This window comes from Mesoplodon bidens (genome assembly GCF_964165515.1).
Source record: "Mesoplodon bidens genome assembly, chromosome: 10".
NCBI lineage: Eukaryota > Metazoa > Chordata > Mammalia > Artiodactyla > Ziphiidae > Mesoplodon > Mesoplodon bidens.
In genome coordinates, this window is record NC_138172.1 from 31608281 (window position 1) to 31629497 (window position 21217).

The window sequence follows — 21217 nt, forward strand, 5'->3', positions numbered from 1 at the left end:
TACCCACATGAACTTGGCTAAGCCAGTCTCTCCAATCCTGTTTTCCCATCTGTAAAAGGGAGACAAAAATCTATCTAGAAGTGATGCCGATGAGCATCTCTGAGCTCATTTACTCATGCAGTAAGTATTATTTGAATGCCTCTATCTGAGGGCCTCCTTATTTGGACCCTGGAGTCAGACTGGCACAAATAAGTGCCCTCCAAATGACGAGCTTGCTTTTCCCGGGATTACCAGCTGAAGGAGGAATTTAGCCTATCCAATGTTGGCCTTGCACCCCTAGTTTGTTCCCAAGGAGACGCTGTGAAACCTAAATCTCAGACATGCCTAGCCTGCTGCCCCGGGTCTGATGGGAGGGGGGCTTATTGGGGTAGGGAGCCTCCAGCAAGTTGGGCAACTCTACCTGTGATCTTGGCTGTGAAGGGGCTGCCAGGGATGTGTTTGTCATTGTACTTGACCAGAATGCTGTAGTCGCCTGGCAGGGTGGGCAGGTAGGTCACTGTGCATGTCCCATCTTTGTTGTCAATGCAGCTGATTTCCGCCTTTGAGGGTCCCTCAATAGCCAAGTCCAGGCCACCTGTGAATGAGAGGAGGGAAGGAGAGCCATCAGGGAGAGTGTTTCTGTGTTTCAAAAGGGATCACCACTCATCCGGGACAGCCCTGATGCCAGGAACGTCAGACTGACGCAAGCCACGGACAAAGGGCGTAGGTCAGAATAAAGCTATTTACGTGGTGAAAGTGTCACTGGGAAGACACTCCACCATCTGAATTCTTCCTGCAAGTGACCCTGAAGTTCAATTCTTCCATATGTGTGGGATGAGGAAGGGATGGAACCCCACGTGCCAATCACACATATGGGAGAGAGCATCACACACAGACTATCACTGCTGCTTGGGGGCTAGATGCCATCATGAAAATCCCATTAGAATCGCAAATTTAGAAATTCCTGTGATGACAATGCACATGGGCACAGAGCTAGAATAAGCCACTAAATGATTCATGTGGCCCTGTGGATACATGTACAGGTGCAAAAAGAACAAAACCAAAAATGTTATCTATCAAAACACACGTAACTTTCAGGCAAGTCACATAAAACATTTCATAGTATGAATGTGATTTTAATCAGAACATGAAGGACTTTAAAATTTCTGTTTTGGGGCTTCCCTGGTGGCGCAGTGGTTGAGAGTCCGCCTGCCGATGCAGGGGACACGGGTTCGTGCCCCAGTCCGGGAAGATCCCACATGCCGCGGAGCGGCTGGGCCCATGAGCCATGGCCGCTGAGCCTGCGCGTCCGGAGCCTATGCTCCGCAACGGGAGAGGCCACAACAGGGAGAGGCCCGCGTACTGCAAAAAAAAAAAAAAGAAAAAAAAAAATTCTGTTTTGGGTAGAAGACGGAGGAGCTCTACATAAGAGATTTATGAGAGAAAAGACAAGACAGATACTACCATTCAAGAGCCTTATTTTTAAAGGCTTCCCTGGAATCGCATCCCCTTAACTCTCCAAATGACAGCTAAGAACCACAGAACCACAGTACCTTCTCCTGCGTCCTCGGTGACAATGGTGAAGGTGGCGGTTTTGTTGGCCACTCCATACACCAGGCCCGGGCCATATGCAGAAACACTCCCACTGTTGGGGTAGTTCACGTAGAACTGGAGCGGGCTCTCTGGGTTTGCAAAGAACACACACAAAGTTGGGATTCATGGTGGGGAGGGGGTTTCACCTAACAGCAGCAGGTGTGGCATCTCCTGGGCAGACCAGAAGGCAAGAGGAGACTCTGTGCGGCTCCCCATCCTAGGACACCCAAGGGGGTCTACTCACTATCGACCCTTCAGTGATCACATGAGAAAAACAGTCCCCAGGGTGCTCCAGACTAGAGGGGGTCCGAGGCAGGGGAATCTGGCTCAAATGGACAAGTAAGGAGGGAACAGCTACACCGGGGCCAGGTGGCGGGGGGGAGCGGTGGAGAAGAGAAATGACCCACTATAGATGGAATGTGACTGGAAAGGTCCTTTGGGAAGGCCGTTTGCCCATGACTTTCAAAGTCTGTGAACCCAGCCCGAGGAATCTATCCCACTGTGGTCCTCTCCACACAGGCCCACTCCCAGCCCTAGGCAAGTAGTTCCATTTCCACAGAATTCAGATGCAAATTAGGAAAAGAACCCAGGGTCCAACAACAGGGGGTTGGTTAAATAAACATTAGTCTACTTGCAGGTCACTAAAAATAATGAGGGAGATCTATGTATACTAACTTGAGAGATTATCCATAATGTGTTGCATTAAAGAGAAGGCAAATTGCTATATAAATGTCAATATCCCATTATATTAATACCCTATATAATATTAACACCTATTATAATACCTATATAATAATATATACCCATTATAATATATTCCTATGTAATATTAATACCATTATCCCAGTCCAAAATAGAACCAAATTGCATGCATATTTGTAGGTACAGAGAGAGACATTTGAAAAGATACACACACCAGCATTGGAAGTAGAAGGAAAATCGTAGAAAGACATTTTTACTTTTTCTGTATCTGCACCTTTAGAACATTTAAATAGAAGCAGATAAATACAGTTTTGCTTTAAACACATAGTATCCATACACATACACATAAACTAAAGCAAATATCAAACTGAGAGAAATATTTGCAACTCCTATCACAAAGGGCTAATCTCTCCAATATTTAGACTGCTCTCAGAAACTGATATGACAAAGGCCAATAATCCAAGAGAAAAACTGAGCCAAGGATACAAACGTCCAGTTCAGAGAAAAAGAAATACAAATAGCATTGATACTTAGCCATATAGAAAGTTGCTCAATTTCATTCACAGGAGAAATACAAACAAAGCAATACTGTTTTTTAACTATCAGTCTGGCAAAGATCCAAAAATTTGATAGCCTATTCCACTGGCAAATTGGTGGAAAAGCAGGTGCTCTCCTACATGGCGGGTGGGTATGTGAACGGGAAGAGATTGGGTGAAGGGCGCTTTGGTGAGACCTGTCAGAATCGCAGGGCTGTTGCCTGTGCCCTGCCATTCCTGCCCTGGGAACCATATATCTCAGATACACCTTGGCAGGTGTGAGATGCTGGGTGTGCAAGGCTATTATTCACTGCAGCATGACTAGTAATCACAAAAGGTGGGGAAGAACCCAATTGTCCTCCAGTGGGAGAAATGGTTCACGTGTAACGTTCACCCAAACGGCCGAACACCATGAACACTCTCTACTATTCAGATGCGCAAAGTTCTCCAAGATATACTATTAGATGAAAAGGGCAAGGTCAGAATAATGTGTAGCGTAGACTACTGTTTATGTAACAAAGGGAGAGGGATTAAACATCTGTATTCTCATCTGTTGTAGAGTCTTAAAAATATTCTGAAATCTAGCATAAAACATCAATAACAGTCAGGTTCAAGGAGAGGGCAGATGGGGGATATGGGTGGGAAGGAAACCTTTCTCCACATCATTTTTAAACTATGTAGATAGGTTATGTACTCAAAAAAAAGAACAAGAGTAACACTGTGCTGGTTGATGGACATGAAACTTGAGTTGGCTTTCCTTGTCAAGGGCTGTGTGACAATAAGGCAGCTTGTCCACTTCTCACAACCTCTTCTCCTGTCCCACGCTGCTCTGGGCTCTGCAGGCCCGGCTGGAAAGTCCCTTGATGTGCCTCACATCTTTCTCCCAGCTCACCCTTTGGCCATGCTTGGCATAGTGACAAAGACGAACAATTGCGGACCGAAGGGCCTGCACTGTGACCCAGGACACTTAGCTGTGTCATCCCTGCTGGAAACTAGCTGGATCTGCTGGGGTCACAGCCTGTTTGGTTTTGCAGGGACGCCCACACTGCATTCCCAAATCTGCCACTGAAAACCACACAGCAGGTGACTGAACGACTGACTACAACCTCCCAGATGTTCACATCCTGAATCTTGGAGTCCTGCAGGGCCAGTCAGCCAGGGCGCTGAGCCCAACTTACCAGGGATGTGGCTGCCCATGTATTTGATGTGCATCTCGTGGAGCCCGACCTCAGTGGGAGCGTATCTGACAGTGACTGTGCCATCCTTGTTGTCCACAATCTCAGGTGTGGCTGTCTTCCCAGAAGGCATGTGGACCTCTCCTGTTGGAGCACATGGAGACAGGGCAGTGAGCCCACCAAGACTTCCCCCGAGAAGCTGAGCACAGAAGCACACGTGGCCTTCACAATAAAGGTTTTCAGATACAAGAACACTTCACCACGGCCTAAAACACCACGTTCCACAACCGGAAGCAGAGACGTACCTGCCTTTATTTTGTTCTATTTTGTTTCCACAAAATGCAGCAGGCAACTCACAAGTAAAGGGTCTTCTACTTTTGTACTGACAAATGAGAAGCTCAAACAGGACTTGAGAAGACCATGAGACCAATTGGATTGGTAAAGTGTCAACTCAAAGAGAAGCAGGCATTGAAAGGAGGCTAAGAGAGGAAGTAACTCTTGTACAACAGACCTCAGTGTCAATGTCACATCTGGAAAAGTAGAAGAATAAGAGAAGGCAAGAAAGGGGGGGAATAGGAACGTGATGGTCGAGAGAGATCTAAACACAGTGGTTCTCCCCCTACAGAGCATCTCCGGCCCTCTCTCCAGGATGCAAGTTATAAATGAACCACCTCTTCTGAGATACACATATACACACAGAACATTCTGCAATCCCATGGGCTCATGGACTGACCCAGGGATGCTGGGTTCCGGACCCCAGGTCTGGGGGACAGGTGGAACCAGTTCCTGCGCACTGTTTGGAGAGCTAGTGCAAGTGAGTGAGAACAAGACGGCTTTCACGACAGTGCTTACCGGTGATTTCTCCTTTCCTGACTGCAAACGGAATGACCAAGTCGAAAGGCTTAAACCCCAGGCCGTTCATGTCACTCACTGGGACATAGGCCTCTTCAGTTACCTAAAAACAGGAAGCAGCGGTCACTGGGTAAAGTGGACAACAGTGTGAGCTGGGGAAGCTACAGGGGGCAGAATAACTGGGAATTTGGCAAACTCGTACAGCCAGGATTTTGGGATGCGGCTGCCCATGCATTGCGGGCTTTGGCTACCAGGCTCCGGGGCCAGAGCAGAACCTAAAGAATTGGAGGAATCATGCTGACCAATTGCTAAGAATCCCTAGGCTGTTTGCTTGTGAAATTCCCAGCAGCACCCATGGGAAAGCGGAAAAGTGAGAGACAGCAATGTCTGTGAGTCCCAAGAGGTTCCACCTGGAAAGGTTTAGTTGCCTGTGGCCTGGAAAATAAGGTGCGTTTTAAGTGGCAGAAAGTAGCAGCAGTGGCTTTCCCCCTGAACAGAAACCAAATGTGCAAGTGGTGGCTTTTAGAGTCAGCAGGAGGGCTGAGACAGCTGTCCATCTTTCTCTTTAAACGTGGAGACAAACTGCACCGAGCGTGATCACAGACATGGTTGTGGGCGATTCGTGGAGTGCGTACGATGACACAGGTGGGTCTCATTACAGAGAAAGCCGGGATCATTGTGATGCACTGATCAGTGGGGACAAACGAATGACCAGGACACCCAGAGGGCTTAAGCAATCCCCAAAAGCAGGCTGCAGCTTTTCTGCAATGAAGGCTGAGTAAACAAAGACATGGAAAAGGGAAAAATAAAAACAAAAACCAAAAGTGTACCCAGGGCCTGAATCCGGGGGGACGTGCATTTACCGGTGCCTCCTCCACAGCTGCGACTTCCCCATCTGTGGCCTGGTCAGTGGCAAATGGAAATTAGTTGGGAATCACATTGAGGGACATCGCGACTCAGTAGATTCTACCACCCAAGGGCTGCTTCCTCCCCATCTGTCTTGCATAGCAGAGAGCTACTCCCTGTAGCGGGAGCCTACCTTCTTCCCACTGTTGTGGAGAGCAAGTTGGCATCTCCTGTTCAAATGTCAAATCCATATGCCCTCTGAACCCATGACCCACTTCTAGGAAGTAAGCCTATAGAAATACTGGCAGGAAAGTCTAGAGGTAAGTCATGTGTGCAAAAGATTTTACTGGAGCCATTCATTGTTGGGAAAGGCTGAAATAACCTAAATGTCCATCTGTAAGGGAGTCGGTTAAGTAAATTATGTAAGTTTGTACAGTGGAGCCCGGTGCAGCCATGCTGAAGAGGCGATCAAGTCAGATCAATTAATATGGAAGGGTATTTACAGCATATTGAGGGAAGGAAGCAAGTTGCAAAGCAATGTGCATGGTTAATCTCATGCACAAAACTGACATGTTTCTTGTATAAGCAGGAGAAAACCTAACGCTGGTCACCCCTGGAGCATGAAATTGGGAAAGGGGTCTCTTGTTACTTGGTATGTATCTATAGTTATGTTCTAAAAGTTTTTATAAATTCATTTTTTAAAAACCAGAGACTTTGTGTTCCTGATCCAATCACCCTGATAAGGGATGGGTCCCCTCTCAGTTCCCTCTTCTCCCACAATAAAAGAATTGGAAAGCCTCCCTTCTGGAGGAAAACTTCCGTGCCCATGTTTAGCCCCTTTTGTGTAATCTGGCATCTCAGAAAGGGGGCTTCACTTACAAAGGCAGCTTTGTAAGCTTCAACGTTTGCAACAGCCCTATCCCCCACCCCCTGGACCATCTCAGGTTGGGTGACTCCGGGACACATCAGCCGGGAAGATCTTTCAGTGGCTACGCTATAGCCTTTGATCAGTGACTTCTTAACAGTGACAGGCAGAGAAGCTGCTAGACCCGTGACTTGCTGTGCACGTCTGTGAGATGTATTTAACTGAACCAGCCTGCTGGGGCTCCTACAGACATTTGCTGCAAAGGCAGTACAGGGTGTTCATGTCCTTTTGGCCCCAAGCCTGCAGGGGAAGACAGCGAACCTAGCCCCAAGAGGCCAATGAATAGAAAGTGAGCCCATCTAGGTAAGGCTGGAGGAAGCTAGGAACGGGAGAATGAAGACCTAAAGCACGTGCCCTGAGTGTCATCCCTTCCGGCCTTCAGCAGTTGTTAGGGGGGTTGTGCGTTTTACACAAAGGATCCTTGCTCTGTGTGCAATCCAGGGCTGAATGGACATTCATTCCTAACGAGTTTGGTGGCCTCCACTGCAGGTTTCTGACTCATCTGCTGAAACGGTCCTTGGTATTTTCTTCCTGGTTTCCTCACTCACACCCTCCAAACGTGGTCTCTTATCTCCAGCTCATCCCACCAGCAGGGCTGTGACCTCTGCCCAATTCTAACCAACCAGATAAAAACTCCTGTGGGCTAAAAACAGATTCTTAAAACTACAACTGGGACTTCTCTGTAAATAAGAAGGACATAAACTTTCTAGCTGCATCTTTTTCTCCCCTGAGGAGAAAAACACTCCCAAAGTAACAGCATCAAAAGTGTTTACATCCTTGAGACATAAAAAGGCTCCAGGTCTCTGGCACAACGTTTATAGATAAACAAACATCTATGGAAAAGAATAAAGGCACAGCAGATTATAGAGTGGGAGACAGACGTGGGCTTCTGTCTGGAATGGAGTCTTCGTGTCCTTCTCTGCTGCTGCATAAAGTGAAATCATTAGATGGAGCTTTGTAGGCTGTGCATGGGGCCAGGCCACTGAGTTCTGTAAACTTTGTGGTCTGCTGCCCATGGCACCAAAGGACACAGGTGAGGACGGTGCTCAGCAGCTGTCCAGAGCAGGCAGTCTGGGTTCAGTGGACTTGAGTCTGATCCCCGCTCCTATACAGCATTTGTAAAAGGGCCAACAATGCATAGTTTTAAGGGTTAAATGAAGGACTGCTCCTAAGGTTTCTAACCCTTTTCCTGGTTGAAGAACCTTAATAATCAAAGGAAGATCTAAAAGTCACTCAGATTTGAAAATTAAAGGGCCTAGCCATTCTCTGGCTCAGAGGTTTTGCAGAATGGTTTTCTTTTATTCCAGATGTTCCTAGCTTCAAAAAGACAAGTTATTTCCCCCTCATCATCAAAGTCTGAATCTTTCCAAAACACAACTGGAGGTACTTTGAGTCCTGGGGTATCAGAGTCAAGTCTCCAGACATAACAGCCTTGGGAACCTCTCTCCTCCAGGGCAGGAGAGAGGAGGACGATCTAGCAGGATGAAAAATTGTAATGTTTTACTTATAGACGTTTTTGTCAAAGCGTATCTTTCTGAGCTGGGCTTAGGCCAGGACATTGCCTAAGATCCTTAAGAATGATGGACACTTTGGTTGCCAGTGATTTCCTAAAACCCCTTAGAGCCAAAGGGTCCCTGGGTTTCTAGAGATTACTACAGGATTCTGCAAGGTCATGACTGCTTAAGACAATTTTTTTTTACAGAAAAGAAAAAAAAAGTGGCCGGGGATGTCTCAGCCAGGGTTTAACAAAGAGCAATCGTTACTGTTCCTGCTAACAACAGCATGCTCTAGAGAAGGAATTTTCCTTACCATGACAGTGAAGGGGCTGTTGGGAATATCAACGCCACCAAAGCGCACGTAGATGACATAGGTGCCCGGCTTGGCAGCCGTGTAGAAAATGTCATAGGTGCCATCCTCATTCTCGATGACATCAGCCTCAGCCTCAGTGCCGTCTGGGGTCAGAACCGTGCAGGTCACTTTGCCTTTCCCGGCGGTCTTGGCGTCTACCACAAAGCCCACTTCCTCGCCAGTTTTCACAGTGGAGGCGATTCCAGGACCTGGAGAAAAGTTTAGGAGGAGAGCGTGGAAGCTTCAGCCATGGACAGCAGCTGAAGGCCCAAGAACAAATCACACACGTTTGTGTTGTATCTGTGAATGTTAGACCTTCAACTGCCACCGTGCAGAGGGATGTCCCAGAGATGCCCTGGGGAAGATGCTGCTCCAGGGAGCATTCTATCCATTACTTATTAAATAAGGTGTATCTGCAAGTTCCGAGTGATAACCATATGTTAAACCCGCTTTGCCAGCGTTCAAGTGTATGGGGATGAAGGTCAACTTTCATCAGCAAACACATACTGGGCATTTTCTTAAGTGCCAGATACACACAAAGGTGAGCAAACCACAGTCTCAGCTCTCAACATGCTCAAAATCTAACAGGGCAGATGCATGCAGGCTGGACACCAAGAATGACAACTCAATCTGTGTTGGAAACACCGAGGGGGGGACTAAGTTATCAAAAACATAATCAATGGTTCTTCAAAGAAGCATCCTGCAGCACATCTATGGAAAGTTCTATGAATTTACATCCCAGCGTTGCCACATTGACAGAGGGCTTCCTGAGAAAGGGGAAATGGCTGAATTCTGAAGGCTGGGTACCCTTGGCTAGGGAAGACTTATAACCTCTGTCTCCAAATGATGACCCGTCTATCTGTCTGTCTCTCTGACTTGTGGCACCCCTTTACTGAGGATCCACGGATCAGGGAGTGCAAAAAACTGTGAATTAAAAGCACCCTGGCAAAAAAAAAAAAAAAAAAGCAAAGTGTGTAGAAGCAACAGGGAGTGATAAGAACATGCTGAGACAGTGAGTAGTAAGGGAAGACTGAAGTTTGGCGCTGAATGACAGGCTGAGAGGTAGGGCCAAAGGAGCCCCCAGGCTGAGCAGAGTATCCTGCCTGAGCTGCGGGAAGGAGGAGAGCCTGGAAAGCCAGGAGGAAGTTCCCACCCAGTATTCACATGCCCTCAGGTTAGCAAAGACAATCCAGTTGTCTCTGGAACAGCACAGACCTAGGAGGTGGCAGACCGGCCATCCTTACAAAATTTCTCAGTCTTGTGGTGGATGAGCCAAAAAGAGCCAAGCTGAGCAATTTACAACCTCACCCTGAAAGCCAAAAGATTTTCTCCTTTCAGAACAAGACGAGATATGAGAGAAATAGGACACATCCAGGGTGGACCTCTGTTTAGTTTTATTTAAAGAGAAGCAAATCAGTTTCATTTCAGAGATGGGGATTCATGGTTTGAAATCTGCTTGAAGCAACATCAGAGTTGCCCATGATATTCAATTGGTCGTGTCTTAGAAATGGAAGGAACTGATATGCTCTAATATTCCTTGAGAATTCCCGAGAGACTCAGACGTAAGTCCTGAGTGTTGAGGAAAACCTAGATCCTTTAATGTGCTTCTCTAGCCCTGGCCTGAAATGCTCTTGAATATATCTCGAATAACTAAACCATCTACTCATGAAAGGCATAAATTGATGCTTTTCATGGGAGCCACAGTTGAAATCGCAACAACTGAAATCTCAACAATCACCCACTTCAAAAGTAACTGTAATAGTTTCCATGTGCCTGGCACTGTGCTAAGCACTTTTCACGTCTGACCTCATCTAATCTCTGCAATAGCACTGCGAAACAGTCTCTGATCCTTGGAAGAGCTTCATGAACTTAAATGTTTTCCAAAAAGATCTCCCATCTAAGTCTGCCTGAGGCTAACAGTGGTTGAGCATCTTGCCCTGATCACACAGCTATTAAGTAGCAGACGCTGGCTTTCTGAGGCCCAAACACACACTCCTGTCCTTGAGCTGCACTCACCTGTGGCCAGGCACTTGCTGGCATCGCCCGTCTGTGTGGCCCGGATGCGGTAGGGAGACAACGGGATGTCATCCCCACCGTAGGTGACCCCAATCATATAACGTCCAGTCTTGTCAGGGATGTAGGTAACAGCGTACGTGCCATCTTTATTATCATGGACAATGGCTCTTTTGGGTTTTCCCTCTTGGTCCTGTGGATCACAGAGAAATGCTATTTAGGATGTTGTCATCAAGATGTAGAAACCATTCAAAGAAAACCTTGACAGATTTTGCTCATTAATTAATGCCTCTAGTGGGAGGGAAAAAAGAATTACTGGCTTAATACATTTTGGCAGGTGGTGGGAGCAGAGGGTCATAGATCCCTTTAACACTGAGATGGACAGGGTCAATTTTTAGTGAATTTTCTGTCAAGGGGACAAACAGTTTTAGCTCCAAATCCATCGAAATGTAGGGAGACAAGGGGGCAGAGGCCCCTGCTTCTGCACACCTTCACTCTCCTTTCCCTCTTTACTAACAGGAACCTAATTCTTAGCTAGGTATGCTGCTTCCAGAATACGAGACGCCACTTCCTAGTATCGTTGGCCACTAGGTACAGCCATGGGACTTATGACAAACTTCTGGCAAACAAGAAGAGAGTGGAAGTCTCATGAGGGACTTCTGACAGGGTTGCTTAAGAGAGCTGATTGAGTTGGAAGGTCCCATTGTCCCTTCTGCTTCCTCCTTTTGGCTTGCCATGTGGATTGGATGGCCAGAGCACCAGCAGGCTCATGGTCCATGAGGAGACCTTAGGGACAGAAGCCACACGTTAGGACACAGGAGCAGAGAGATGGAATGGAGCCTGCTTCCTTGATAAGCCACATAGCCCCCAGGCCCCTTGCCCGGCCTCTGGGCCTGTCTAATAAAAGAGAACTATCCCATGTGTTTAAGCCACTCTTATTTGAGGGTTGACTGTGATATGCAGCAGAACTTAGTCTTAACTAATCCAAAGGGTAATTTTAAACACTCAAACAACAAAAGATAGGAATAGATATAATAAAGAGCAAAATATATGAGATTCACCAAAACTTGAAGCTATACTCTCAGACTTCTCAGGCAAGCCTGTTTGTTGTCCTGTACAATTACTGACTCTCTAGTGGGGAAATCAGACAAACATTTGCATGAGGCTAGAAATTAGTTGTTAAAATCCTGGTTCTTAACCCCGGCTGAGAAATTAGGTCTTATTAATGAAGTTTGGCTCCAGAAAAATCATTCAAGGTTACCGTTATCTGAACAGCAAGCAGGCCTTCTCCGGCATCTCTGGCATCGATCGCAAACTCCACAGGCAGGCTGGCAGGCACACCATAGGTACTGAGGCCAGGGCCACTGGCAGTCACTTTGCTGGCATCGTATGTGGGAAGGACCTTGACCTTAAAGGGACTTGACAGACATGCACACCCCAGTTCAGTATGGATACACTTCAACCCAGCTACATCTGACCTCTCTTACACAAGAGACTGGGATTGAGAGGGAGGATTTCTACAGCATGTAAGACTTAAGTGCCAAATCCAGCAGAAATTTACAACCATGTAACCATCATACAACAGACCAGCTTTCCATAAGTGCATTCCATGGGTTACAAACTAATTTCCAAATTAGTCTGGGAAACATGGGGTTAAACACATTTAACCCACTTTTGTTTTACTAACACAATGATCACCAAAATGGAAAGAAAAAATATTAAAACTGATGTTTCAATATTATCTTGTCCTCTTATTTTCTATTTTTAGTATGTTTTAGATGATGTAAGACCTATTAGTCAAGTACCACATAAATGTAATTTATAAATTATACCTTTCCACAGCGCTAGAGCTATATGTATATCTTCATGTAAAAATATGCACATTTGGGGTACAGGTGAAACTTTTAAATTCTAAGTATGATAAAAAAAATTTGGAGACTCTTCTGAGAGGTAAAGAGCTTAAGCAACATTTTTTCTATTAATAGGAATGAGGAACAGGTTTTTATTCAACACCTTCTGGGAATGCTATGGTCAACCAAATTCTCAATTAAGAAGTAAAAAATTCTGCCCTAATCAGAAAACAAGTTGCATGGTCACCAGAAAGAAGACCTTGATGAACTAACGCAGTCCTTAATTTCAGCTCATCTTTACATTAAAGATGGCTGAAAGGAACAAATGTAGGGGGGGCACCAAGAGAGCAGGAGGCACAAACATCAAGCCTAGTGTATTTTAACACCTGTGCAGAGCATGCCGGTTCTCAGTGAGGCTGATCAGATGGATGGATGGGTAAATGAGTGGGTGGATGGATACATGGGTGGGTGGACAGATGGATGGATACATGGATAAATGAATGGATGAGTGGGCCACCAGAGCAGTGCTGGTCACCAGAGGGGTGGGCTTGAACCCCTTCCCTAAGTGACAGAAGCTTACCTACGAGGGATCTCTTCATCAGCATATTTAACAGAGACCATGTAAGGCCCCTCCTGGGACGGGGTGTAGGTCACTGTGTGTGTGCCATCCCCATTGTCCACCACGTTCACGGGCTCCACCAGACCTGAGAACAGAGATGAGAGGGCTGAGGAACTGCCTGGCTTCCCCTTCACTCCACCTGGGCTGAGTTCATAAAGGATCACATTCATCCATGAGAGCTATTGGTTTCCACTGATAACACAAAGGCAAGCAGGCCATAATCAGAGGCCTAAGAAATCACAGGAGAAAGATTCCCCAATTCATAGCTGCAGAAATGACCCTAAGAGACACCTTTAGCTTTCTGTTGGCTGAACTACACTCCGTCGGACCTAGAGTATAATTAAGGAGACTGCCTGCACTTTTTGCTGGAGGGCATATGGTGAAGGTGCTTGTTGCAGACATGCTATCCTTTCAAGCTGGTTAGGCATGCTGGGATGAGGTAATTTTACTCTACAGCCAAGAAAGGGTCAAAGAGTCCAGAACTCTGAACAGCAAAATTTAACCAATGGGTCAGCCAGTTAAAACTTGTATCCAGGGGCTTCCCTGGTGGCGCAGTGGTTGAGAGTCCGCCTGCCGATGCAAGGGACACAGGTTCGTGCCCCGGTCCGGGAAGATCCCACATGCCGCGGAGCGGCTGGGCCCGTGAGCCATGGCCGCTGAGCCTGTGCGTCCGGAGCCTGTGCTCCGCAACGGGAGAGGCCACAACAGTGAGAGGCCCGTGTACCGCAAAAAAAAAAAAACAAAAAACAAAAAAAAAACTTGTATCCACCTCTGAGCAAAGACCATCATGGCAGCAGCATTCTGGGTGTAGGGCGCAGGGTAGGTGAGGGTGCCTATCTCATGAGGGTGAGAGGGCTCTCAATGTGACATCTGCAGGGGATGGTTAGAGGTCACTTTAAAGCATAATCAAGGCATGCATTAGGTTGGTAGATTCTAGATCCCAGTTCTGAACATGAGTGTCAGGATTCATCAGCTGAAGGATAGATTAATCAAAGTGTGGCATACTCATTAAGCAATGCACATGAGGCAGGTACAAGGCAATTTCAGAGTTAAGGCCAGCAAGAGGCATTCGGGTTAGGTAAATCAGAGCAGCAGCTAATAGGAAAATGCAAACCTGTCTCCATAAAGTCACCCTTCAGGTCCCGTTTAAAGAACTCTGACATGGCTTTCAAGGGGCTGAGCCTTGACTGGGAATCCATCTCATCAGCTAAAATTAAAAGGCTGTTATTTCAGAGTCCTCTGTAATAGACGTAGATATCTCAGCAAAGCTTTTCTCTCTTTCTCCCCTCTGCCCTGCCCTGTCTCCCTCTCTCTCTGTCCCTCTACCACACACACACACACACACAGGTCTTGAAGTTCAGTAACTTTGTGGAATCAGATTCCAGCCCTATGACTTCATTTCCCCCCAAACCATTTCTGCTCTGAGCTTCAAAGGGCATAACCTCCTGCTGAAACCCATTAAGGAGAAAGTTCCTCTTCAAAGAAGGAAGCCCTCATTTGCCACTTCTGTGAAGCCAAGAACACATCACTGAGTAAAAATCCAGATAAGTTAAGAAATTAGGCAGAGAATGGCACATTTTAAATGCTGGAAGAGGAAGTGTGATCACCTACTGAAAAAGGTAAATTTCAACGCACATCAGGGCTTGTCCCAAAATGGCCTGCTAGCCTCACCCAACCCAAATTCCAGGCTGCAAAAGGGAAGGCCAAAATGCCAACAAAGCCCATTCCCCAAGAGACCACCTCTCTCCAGGGAGCTGGGACAATGACAAAGCTATGTGTCACATGGGCTGAGTATTGCTCATTTCCAGAAATTTGGGGTGTGTTCCCCCATGAGCACCAAATCCAACACCCACGCAAATCCAGACCCACCCCAGTCACCTCACATATGCTGAAACACATAATTAAGCAGTTGCGATAATTTTACACGTGAGAGCCCAGATACTACCTGCTTCATCTTTCTACTTTAAAAATATAAAACAAAATTTTAAAAAGACATTTAGGGTCATATTATTAAATGACAGAAAAGACAGGCCGCTAGAAAAATAACAGGCCTGCCAATTTTTTTAAGCACGAACTTCTACTGTTTAGCTAGAACATGGAGCAATAAAGTAATTTAAGAAATTTAACTTAAAGTTCATGACTAAACTCAAAAGCAAAGTGCCTGCTCTGGGTCATGGCTGCCCCAGTCCAGGGCAGGTGAGTGTCGGCAGGAAGGCAGGATGTGTACTTACCTCGTGGGCCCATGACCCTCACTTCCAGTGGGGCCAGGCCGGCCTTGCTGCTGTCCACCGTGAAGGACTGCAAGACACGAGCTCGGACACCCGAGCCCAGCCCAGGGCCAGCGATCTTGACCTTGCTGGGGTCCACAACATCCTTCACAGGAACCCTGAAGGGGCTGCCTAGAAAAGAGGTCACAGGATTCTAAGTACAGCGCCCCCCCCCCAGTGCCTGGAGACCCGCCTTGTGTGCACCCAGAATTGCACCATTGCTCTACCCAGGCCCTCACTTACACCAGCCCCAGTCAGCTTCTCCTGCCTTGCTGTGTTGTGCACCCAAGTGCACCTACTGTGTACAGACATGGCGCCAGGTTCTGGGCCCAGAGTGCTAACAGCTCTCCAGGAACCCCATGCAGGAGAAGGATGAGGTAAGCAAGTCACTGTAACATCATATACAACACATGCTGGGGATTTGTACAAGGTGCTGCTGGAGCACTCAGAAGACAATGAATCTGGTCTCTGGGAGACCAGAGGACGCTTTCCAATAACATATGAGACATATGGGTGAGCAGATGTCACTGAGAAGGGTTTCAAGCAGAGGGATTGGCACGTGCAAAGGCCTGGAGGTGAGGGAGAAGACGGGCTGTTGAAGGAACTGAAGGAGGATGCTGAGTGGTGGAAGGAAGGCATGGAGAGGACTGCAGAGAGGTGGGCAGGCTGTGCAGTCCACATCCAACATCCTCTCCCATAAAAGCCTCCTCAGGGGCCCCTGGACTCCTGGTCCCTGCAATGTAGCCAGCACCACCCTCCCACTGCACTCATGGACTTCTTGGTTCCCTGGCCATTTGGGCGAAGCCTTGCTTTCTCCCTGAGTGTAAGCTGTGGTCCCCCTGCATGGCTGACCCCACTGCTGACACTGGGGTCCTCTGACTCTTTGAGGGTATTGATTTTAAAGACTGATGAAGCATGGGAAAGGCAGGGGGATTGGAATTTGAGAAAAGCACTAAACACAGAAACAGGAACTGGGCCAGGACCCTCATGGGATTCCTCTACCAAGGGAGACCAAGTAAGACCTCCCCAGAGGTGGGCCAGAAACAGGTGCCCCAGCATCCCCAGCACCATGCCTCAGGCTGCCAAGTCCATCACAAAGGGGCGACACCCATCTCTTGCAGAAGTTCTCATTCTCCTTGTGACGCCTGGCAGTTAACGATGTCTAACTGCCACAGAAGCCGAGGTCTCTCTGCTTTGTATCCTAGAACATTTGTACTTTGTAGAATCAGGGGTGGTAAATAACAAAGATCACACAAAGAACCAAGGCCCTGGCTTTTTTAACAATAGCAGGGCTTCAATGGTATCTGATTTCTTGGTTAATTGAAATAAATGGCTGACCCTGGCAGAGACAAGCACCACGCTCCATGCTGGAGTTTAGTGAAACAAAAGGGAGTTTTATTTTAAAGAGAGACAGTTGAGGATTTCAGTATCAAGAGGTGATGGCAATGAACTAACTTTGAAGCCAATCTCCAAGCTGGCCTCCAATGGAAGTGGTCTGAACTCAGCATGAAGTAGCCAAGAACCAACAAGGTAACTTTAGGTCTAGAGTGGCAGATACCAGGCAATCTATGCCACTCTCCCATTCTGTGCTCCAGGCAGACATGATCAATCAATCACAGCAGCCTTTCTTCCTGACACACTCATCCCACTTAATCCAGTGGTCAAAACAGTCATCACCAAAAGACCACAGCTAACCCACAAGAGGAAACCTGGATATGCCATCGCGGGTAAGACAGGATACTTTGTTAAAAATAACCCTACTATGGGTTTGTGTCAGGCCAGGAAAAACCAGGCTAATATTTAACCAACCAGAATTTCTATGAAAGCAAATTAGAAGCTACCAGGTTGTTGAATGTTTCACAGCAGAACCTCATGCACTACCTTTGCTATGAAGCCTGACACTAAGACAATCAACCAACGCTTTACTGAATGACTCTGACTGGGAAAATTCTGGGGTCCAGGAGAAGTTGGCATTTGGCTCTGGGAGGCAAAAGAGCCTGAAAAATAAAAAAGAGGCACCATCTACATCTGATGAAAAAACCTTAAAATGGGTCTCTTTCTGTTGTTACGCTCCAAGTTGGCCATTTGCTTCAAGCTTGTGCATCAGCCACAGGGGCCCAACCTCTCACCCACTTCTGCAAGGCGAATTCCAAAGCTGATGGCATCCACCAGATTTTCTCAATAAAGTCAAAATAGTTTTGTTGCCTCCACTACCAGGAAATGCTCATCCCACTACTGTCTGCCTGGTGGGAGCCACCAGGTCATCTGCCCTGGCAACAGCCTTCTACCATTCTCCAAGCTCTATTCTCCCATCCCATGAAGTGCACAGTTGCAAAACTCCAGAAGGTCCTCTTGGCTCTGTATTGTCCCTGAGCCCTGCCCTTTCTTTGTAAACACTAGGCAGGAAACTCACAGACGGCAGGAGCTTTGTCTTGTCTGTGGCTGAATTCTCCCTGACTAGTGATTATAGGAATTAAAAAATCTATATTGGAAGAGCTGCAAGGACCAGTTTGAGGAGAAATGTCATTTTAAATGAATTATGGCTTCAATGAATATCTGAGTAGAATGAGTTTGAGCTGAATGTCAATGCTTTCTGATCAATGTGAAAAAGGAGGAGCGAGTATGAGTGTGAGTGTGTGTACACACTTGCACATGATACGGGGAAAGAGCAGACAGAGTCAGGAAAGCATGTGGTCCGTGGACACTCCAGCTTCCTGGAAGTCAATCCACAAACCTGAAAGTAGGGCCCTCAGCCCGCCCCTTCCTCTCTCTGTCTCATCCTGGCTTATGGCCTTCAGAACAACACTGCCCCACCCGAGGTTTCTCCTGCTCTCACCACACATGAGACAAGGCATAAAGTGACTCAGGAGCAGCCCTGGAGTCCTTAGACTTCCGTCCACACCATACCACACACTCACCTACCCTTCTAGACGTGTGTCGGGTGGCAATCATTTCACTATATAAACAGAACTAGAATCTGTGGAGATTCCCCTGCTGGAGCATGAAAGTTGGAGGACCCTTCACTATTTAAGTCATATTTTTTTTAATGTTTGAATAATTTATAGCAGTGGTTCTCAACTTCAGGTGATTTTGTCCCTCAGTGGATATCCAACAATATCTGGAGACATTTTTGGTTGTCACAAAATGGGCTAAAAAAATACCATACAGGGCTTCCCTGGTGGCGCAATGGTTGAGAGTCCGCCTGCCGATGCAGGGGACACGGGTTCGTGCCCCAGTCCGGGAAGATCCCACATGCCGCGGAGCAGCTGGGCCCGTGAGCCATGGCCACTGAGCCTGCGTGTCCGGAGCCTGTGCTCCACAACAGGAGAGGCCACAACAGTGGGAGGCCCGCGTACCGCAGAAAAATAAATAAATAAATAAATAAATAAATAAATAAATAAATGATTAAAAAATGCCATACAATGAACAGGAAATTATTATTATTATTCCTATTTTACAGTAAGTGTACAAACTACATCATTAAACAGAAATTAATATATAAGAACTTGAGTTTGTGTGTCATTATCAGCTACCAGGACTGTCAATGGAAAACGGAAAGATGTGTATAAGATGAATAAGAACTAACCACAAAATAAAGTGGAGATTTTCAACTTTGTAAAGAACCAGCTTTCCTTTAAGATCTAGCTCCTTCAACATGTGAACAATCATTTTCAGTTAAAACTCCAAGCCAATGCTTTTTGGCATAATACTGGTCCTCTTAGCAGTTGGGATATTCTTGGAGATGCAGCCCTAAGGAAAATTCTCACTTTGCAGCTACTGCAAATATCAGACAGTTGTTCCCATTCAGTGAGATAAGCAAAATCAAACCCGCTTTCATGCAAAAATCAATAATACTTTAGGTGCCCTTCAGAAGGATAGCTTACCAGGGATGTGGGCTCCTCCATATGTGATATTCACGTCGTAATCCCCTGGAGCAAAGGGGATGTACTCAGCACTGCAACTGCCATCTTTGTTGTCTCTGCAGTTTATCTTTGATTCCGATGGTCCCTCGACAGTTATGCCAAGACCCCCAATTCCTGCCCCTCTGGAAAGTGTGAGTAGAAAGGCCAAGTTGTACTAGTGGTTCATGCCAGTCTGCCTGTTTCCAAAATTCCTTTAAAATCCCTCTATAAACTATCCCACTTCGCCAACCAGACTCAACAACTGTGATACCTCTCACACAGGGAGTTTCTCAACAGTGTAATATAAATAAAAACAGTTTCGACCCTTCCTTTCCAATGCTTATCCTTCATTGTTGCATTGGCTGGGTCTGAAAGTACAATTCAGGTATGAGACTTGTGACCAGTTTTAATAGGAATACTTCTAATATTTCACTTAAATATGAAATTGGCTCTGTATTTTTGAATTATCACGTTAAGTAGCTTCCACCTAGTCCTGGTTTGTTCAGCAGTTTTATGACTATTATCAAGTGCTTTTTGGTACTTTTAAAAGCATACTTGGTCTTTCTCTGTAATATATGTCTCTGTGGAAGAAGACGCCTCACATATGAAATACAAAGCCTCTGAAGAGTTGCGAGACCATGATATATATGTAGGATACACCTATAAAACTTCCTGAAAGCAGTTAAACTACTTAGGGCTACTCCTTTTACAGAGTCAACACACAGATCCCAGGACCCTGCTTACCTGGTAACCACAGTAAAGACATTGGGTTTGTTGGTAAAGGCCTCTTTCAATCCAGGTCCTTGAGCTTGAACCCGAGATGGCTGGCAGCCTTCGGTTACAGCCACTTTAAAGGGACTGTTTGGGATGGGCACATCATCATATGTCACCTCCACTACATGGAGGCCTGTTCAAAACAACATATAGAAACATATTTGCACAGGAGTCACTTATTTGTGGCAAATAATACTCTAGAAGTCAAGTCTATGTGCTATCCCATGTTATTCAAAAAGAACAGGTTTAACAAACAGCAAAGTTGGTATGATTTGATTTTTTTAAAAAACACAAACTGTTTGCGCTTTTGTTCACCTGGCAGTCACATACCACCCCCCATCGCCCAACACACATGCAAGGCCTCTCCTCCAAGCAAATGTCACTAAGTCTATTTTCAAGACAGTCATCTTAAACACACCATCCTGATTTGAGAAAACTCCACATAGCCACTAACCAAAAGACAAAGAGAAACCCATGAAATAGAATAGACAAGCATCCACGAAAAGAAAGTGAAAATATCTATACCATAAAGTTTAGGGATTATATATCCAGATTATGAGGACATATGGTGCTTTTATTTTTTTTATGCTTTTATGATTTATCAAAATTTTACATTAAAAAAAATTTTTTTAATTTAAATTCCTAATATTCAAGAAAGAAATTAATTATGTTAAAAAATCGCACAGGGAATTCCTTGGTGGTCCAGAGGTTAGTACTCCATCCTTCCACTGCTGGGGGTTGGGGTTTGATCCCTGGTCAGGGAACTAAGATCCACGTGGCACGGCCAAAAATAAATAAATAAACAAAATAGGAGGTAAAAATTAAGGGAGAACTTTCCCCCTTCAGGAAAAAAAACTGCACAAATGAGCAACATGCCATGACATCACCCCATAACCTGCTCAGATGAGGCTGAGGCTAAACACAGCCCAACTGTTACACAACAGGGCCAGCACGCCAGGCACTGAGCAGGCAGGTGGCTCTGTTCGGGAGAGAGGTTTCCACATTTCCCAGTCACTTTGCACATGCTTCTGCTGAGACGGTCAAAGCACACGGGGCAGGAGTTAGCACCAGCCACCAGGAGGAAGCAGCCCAGCAGAGCTCTGAACGAGGGTCATGTTCCAAGGAGAAGTCAACTCACCTTTCTCGAAGGGCGTGTATTCCACCTGGTAGGTCCCATCAGCATTGTCTGTGACTAAACACTCGGTGGAGGCCCCTGAGGGGTTGGCAATATGGGCCTTGATGTGGTCGCCTCCGACCTGCGTCAGGGGCCGTGAGTCGACCGTGAAGTCGGTGGTGGCTTCCCGAAACACATCTGCAGAGCAATCACACAGATAAG

The 21217-nt window shown here is 46.3% G+C and overlaps 1 protein-coding gene across 4 annotated transcripts in view; it reads right to left on the reverse strand.

Moving 5' to 3' along the window:
• Positions 1-21217, reverse strand: part of FLNB (filamin B) — a 139854-nt gene that overhangs the window by 23489 nt on the left and 95148 nt on the right. For 2 of the 4 annotated variants that reach the window (XM_081245785.1, XM_081245787.1), the window contains exons 22-34: positions 21020-21193; positions 19852-20014; positions 19090-19250; positions 15170-15337; positions 12900-13023; positions 11731-11887; positions 10473-10662; positions 8418-8665; positions 5668-5739; positions 4838-4940; positions 3989-4129; positions 1533-1661; positions 401-574 (exon numbers count right to left, since the gene is read on the reverse strand). In XM_081245785.1, the coding sequence (XP_081101911.1) occupies positions 401-574; positions 1533-1661; positions 3989-4129; positions 4838-4940; positions 5668-5739; positions 8418-8665; positions 10473-10662; positions 11731-11887; positions 12900-13023; positions 15170-15337; positions 19090-19250; positions 19852-20014; positions 21020-21193 (2004 nt within the window). Of the gene's footprint in view, positions 1-400; positions 575-1532; positions 1662-3988; positions 4130-4837; positions 4941-5667; positions 5740-8417; positions 8666-10472; positions 10663-11730; positions 11888-12899; positions 13024-14052; positions 14146-15169; positions 15338-19089; positions 19251-19851; positions 20015-21019; positions 21194-21217 lie in introns of all 4 variants that reach the window. The other 2 variants (XM_081245788.1, XM_081245786.1) reach the window with 2 other exon arrangements.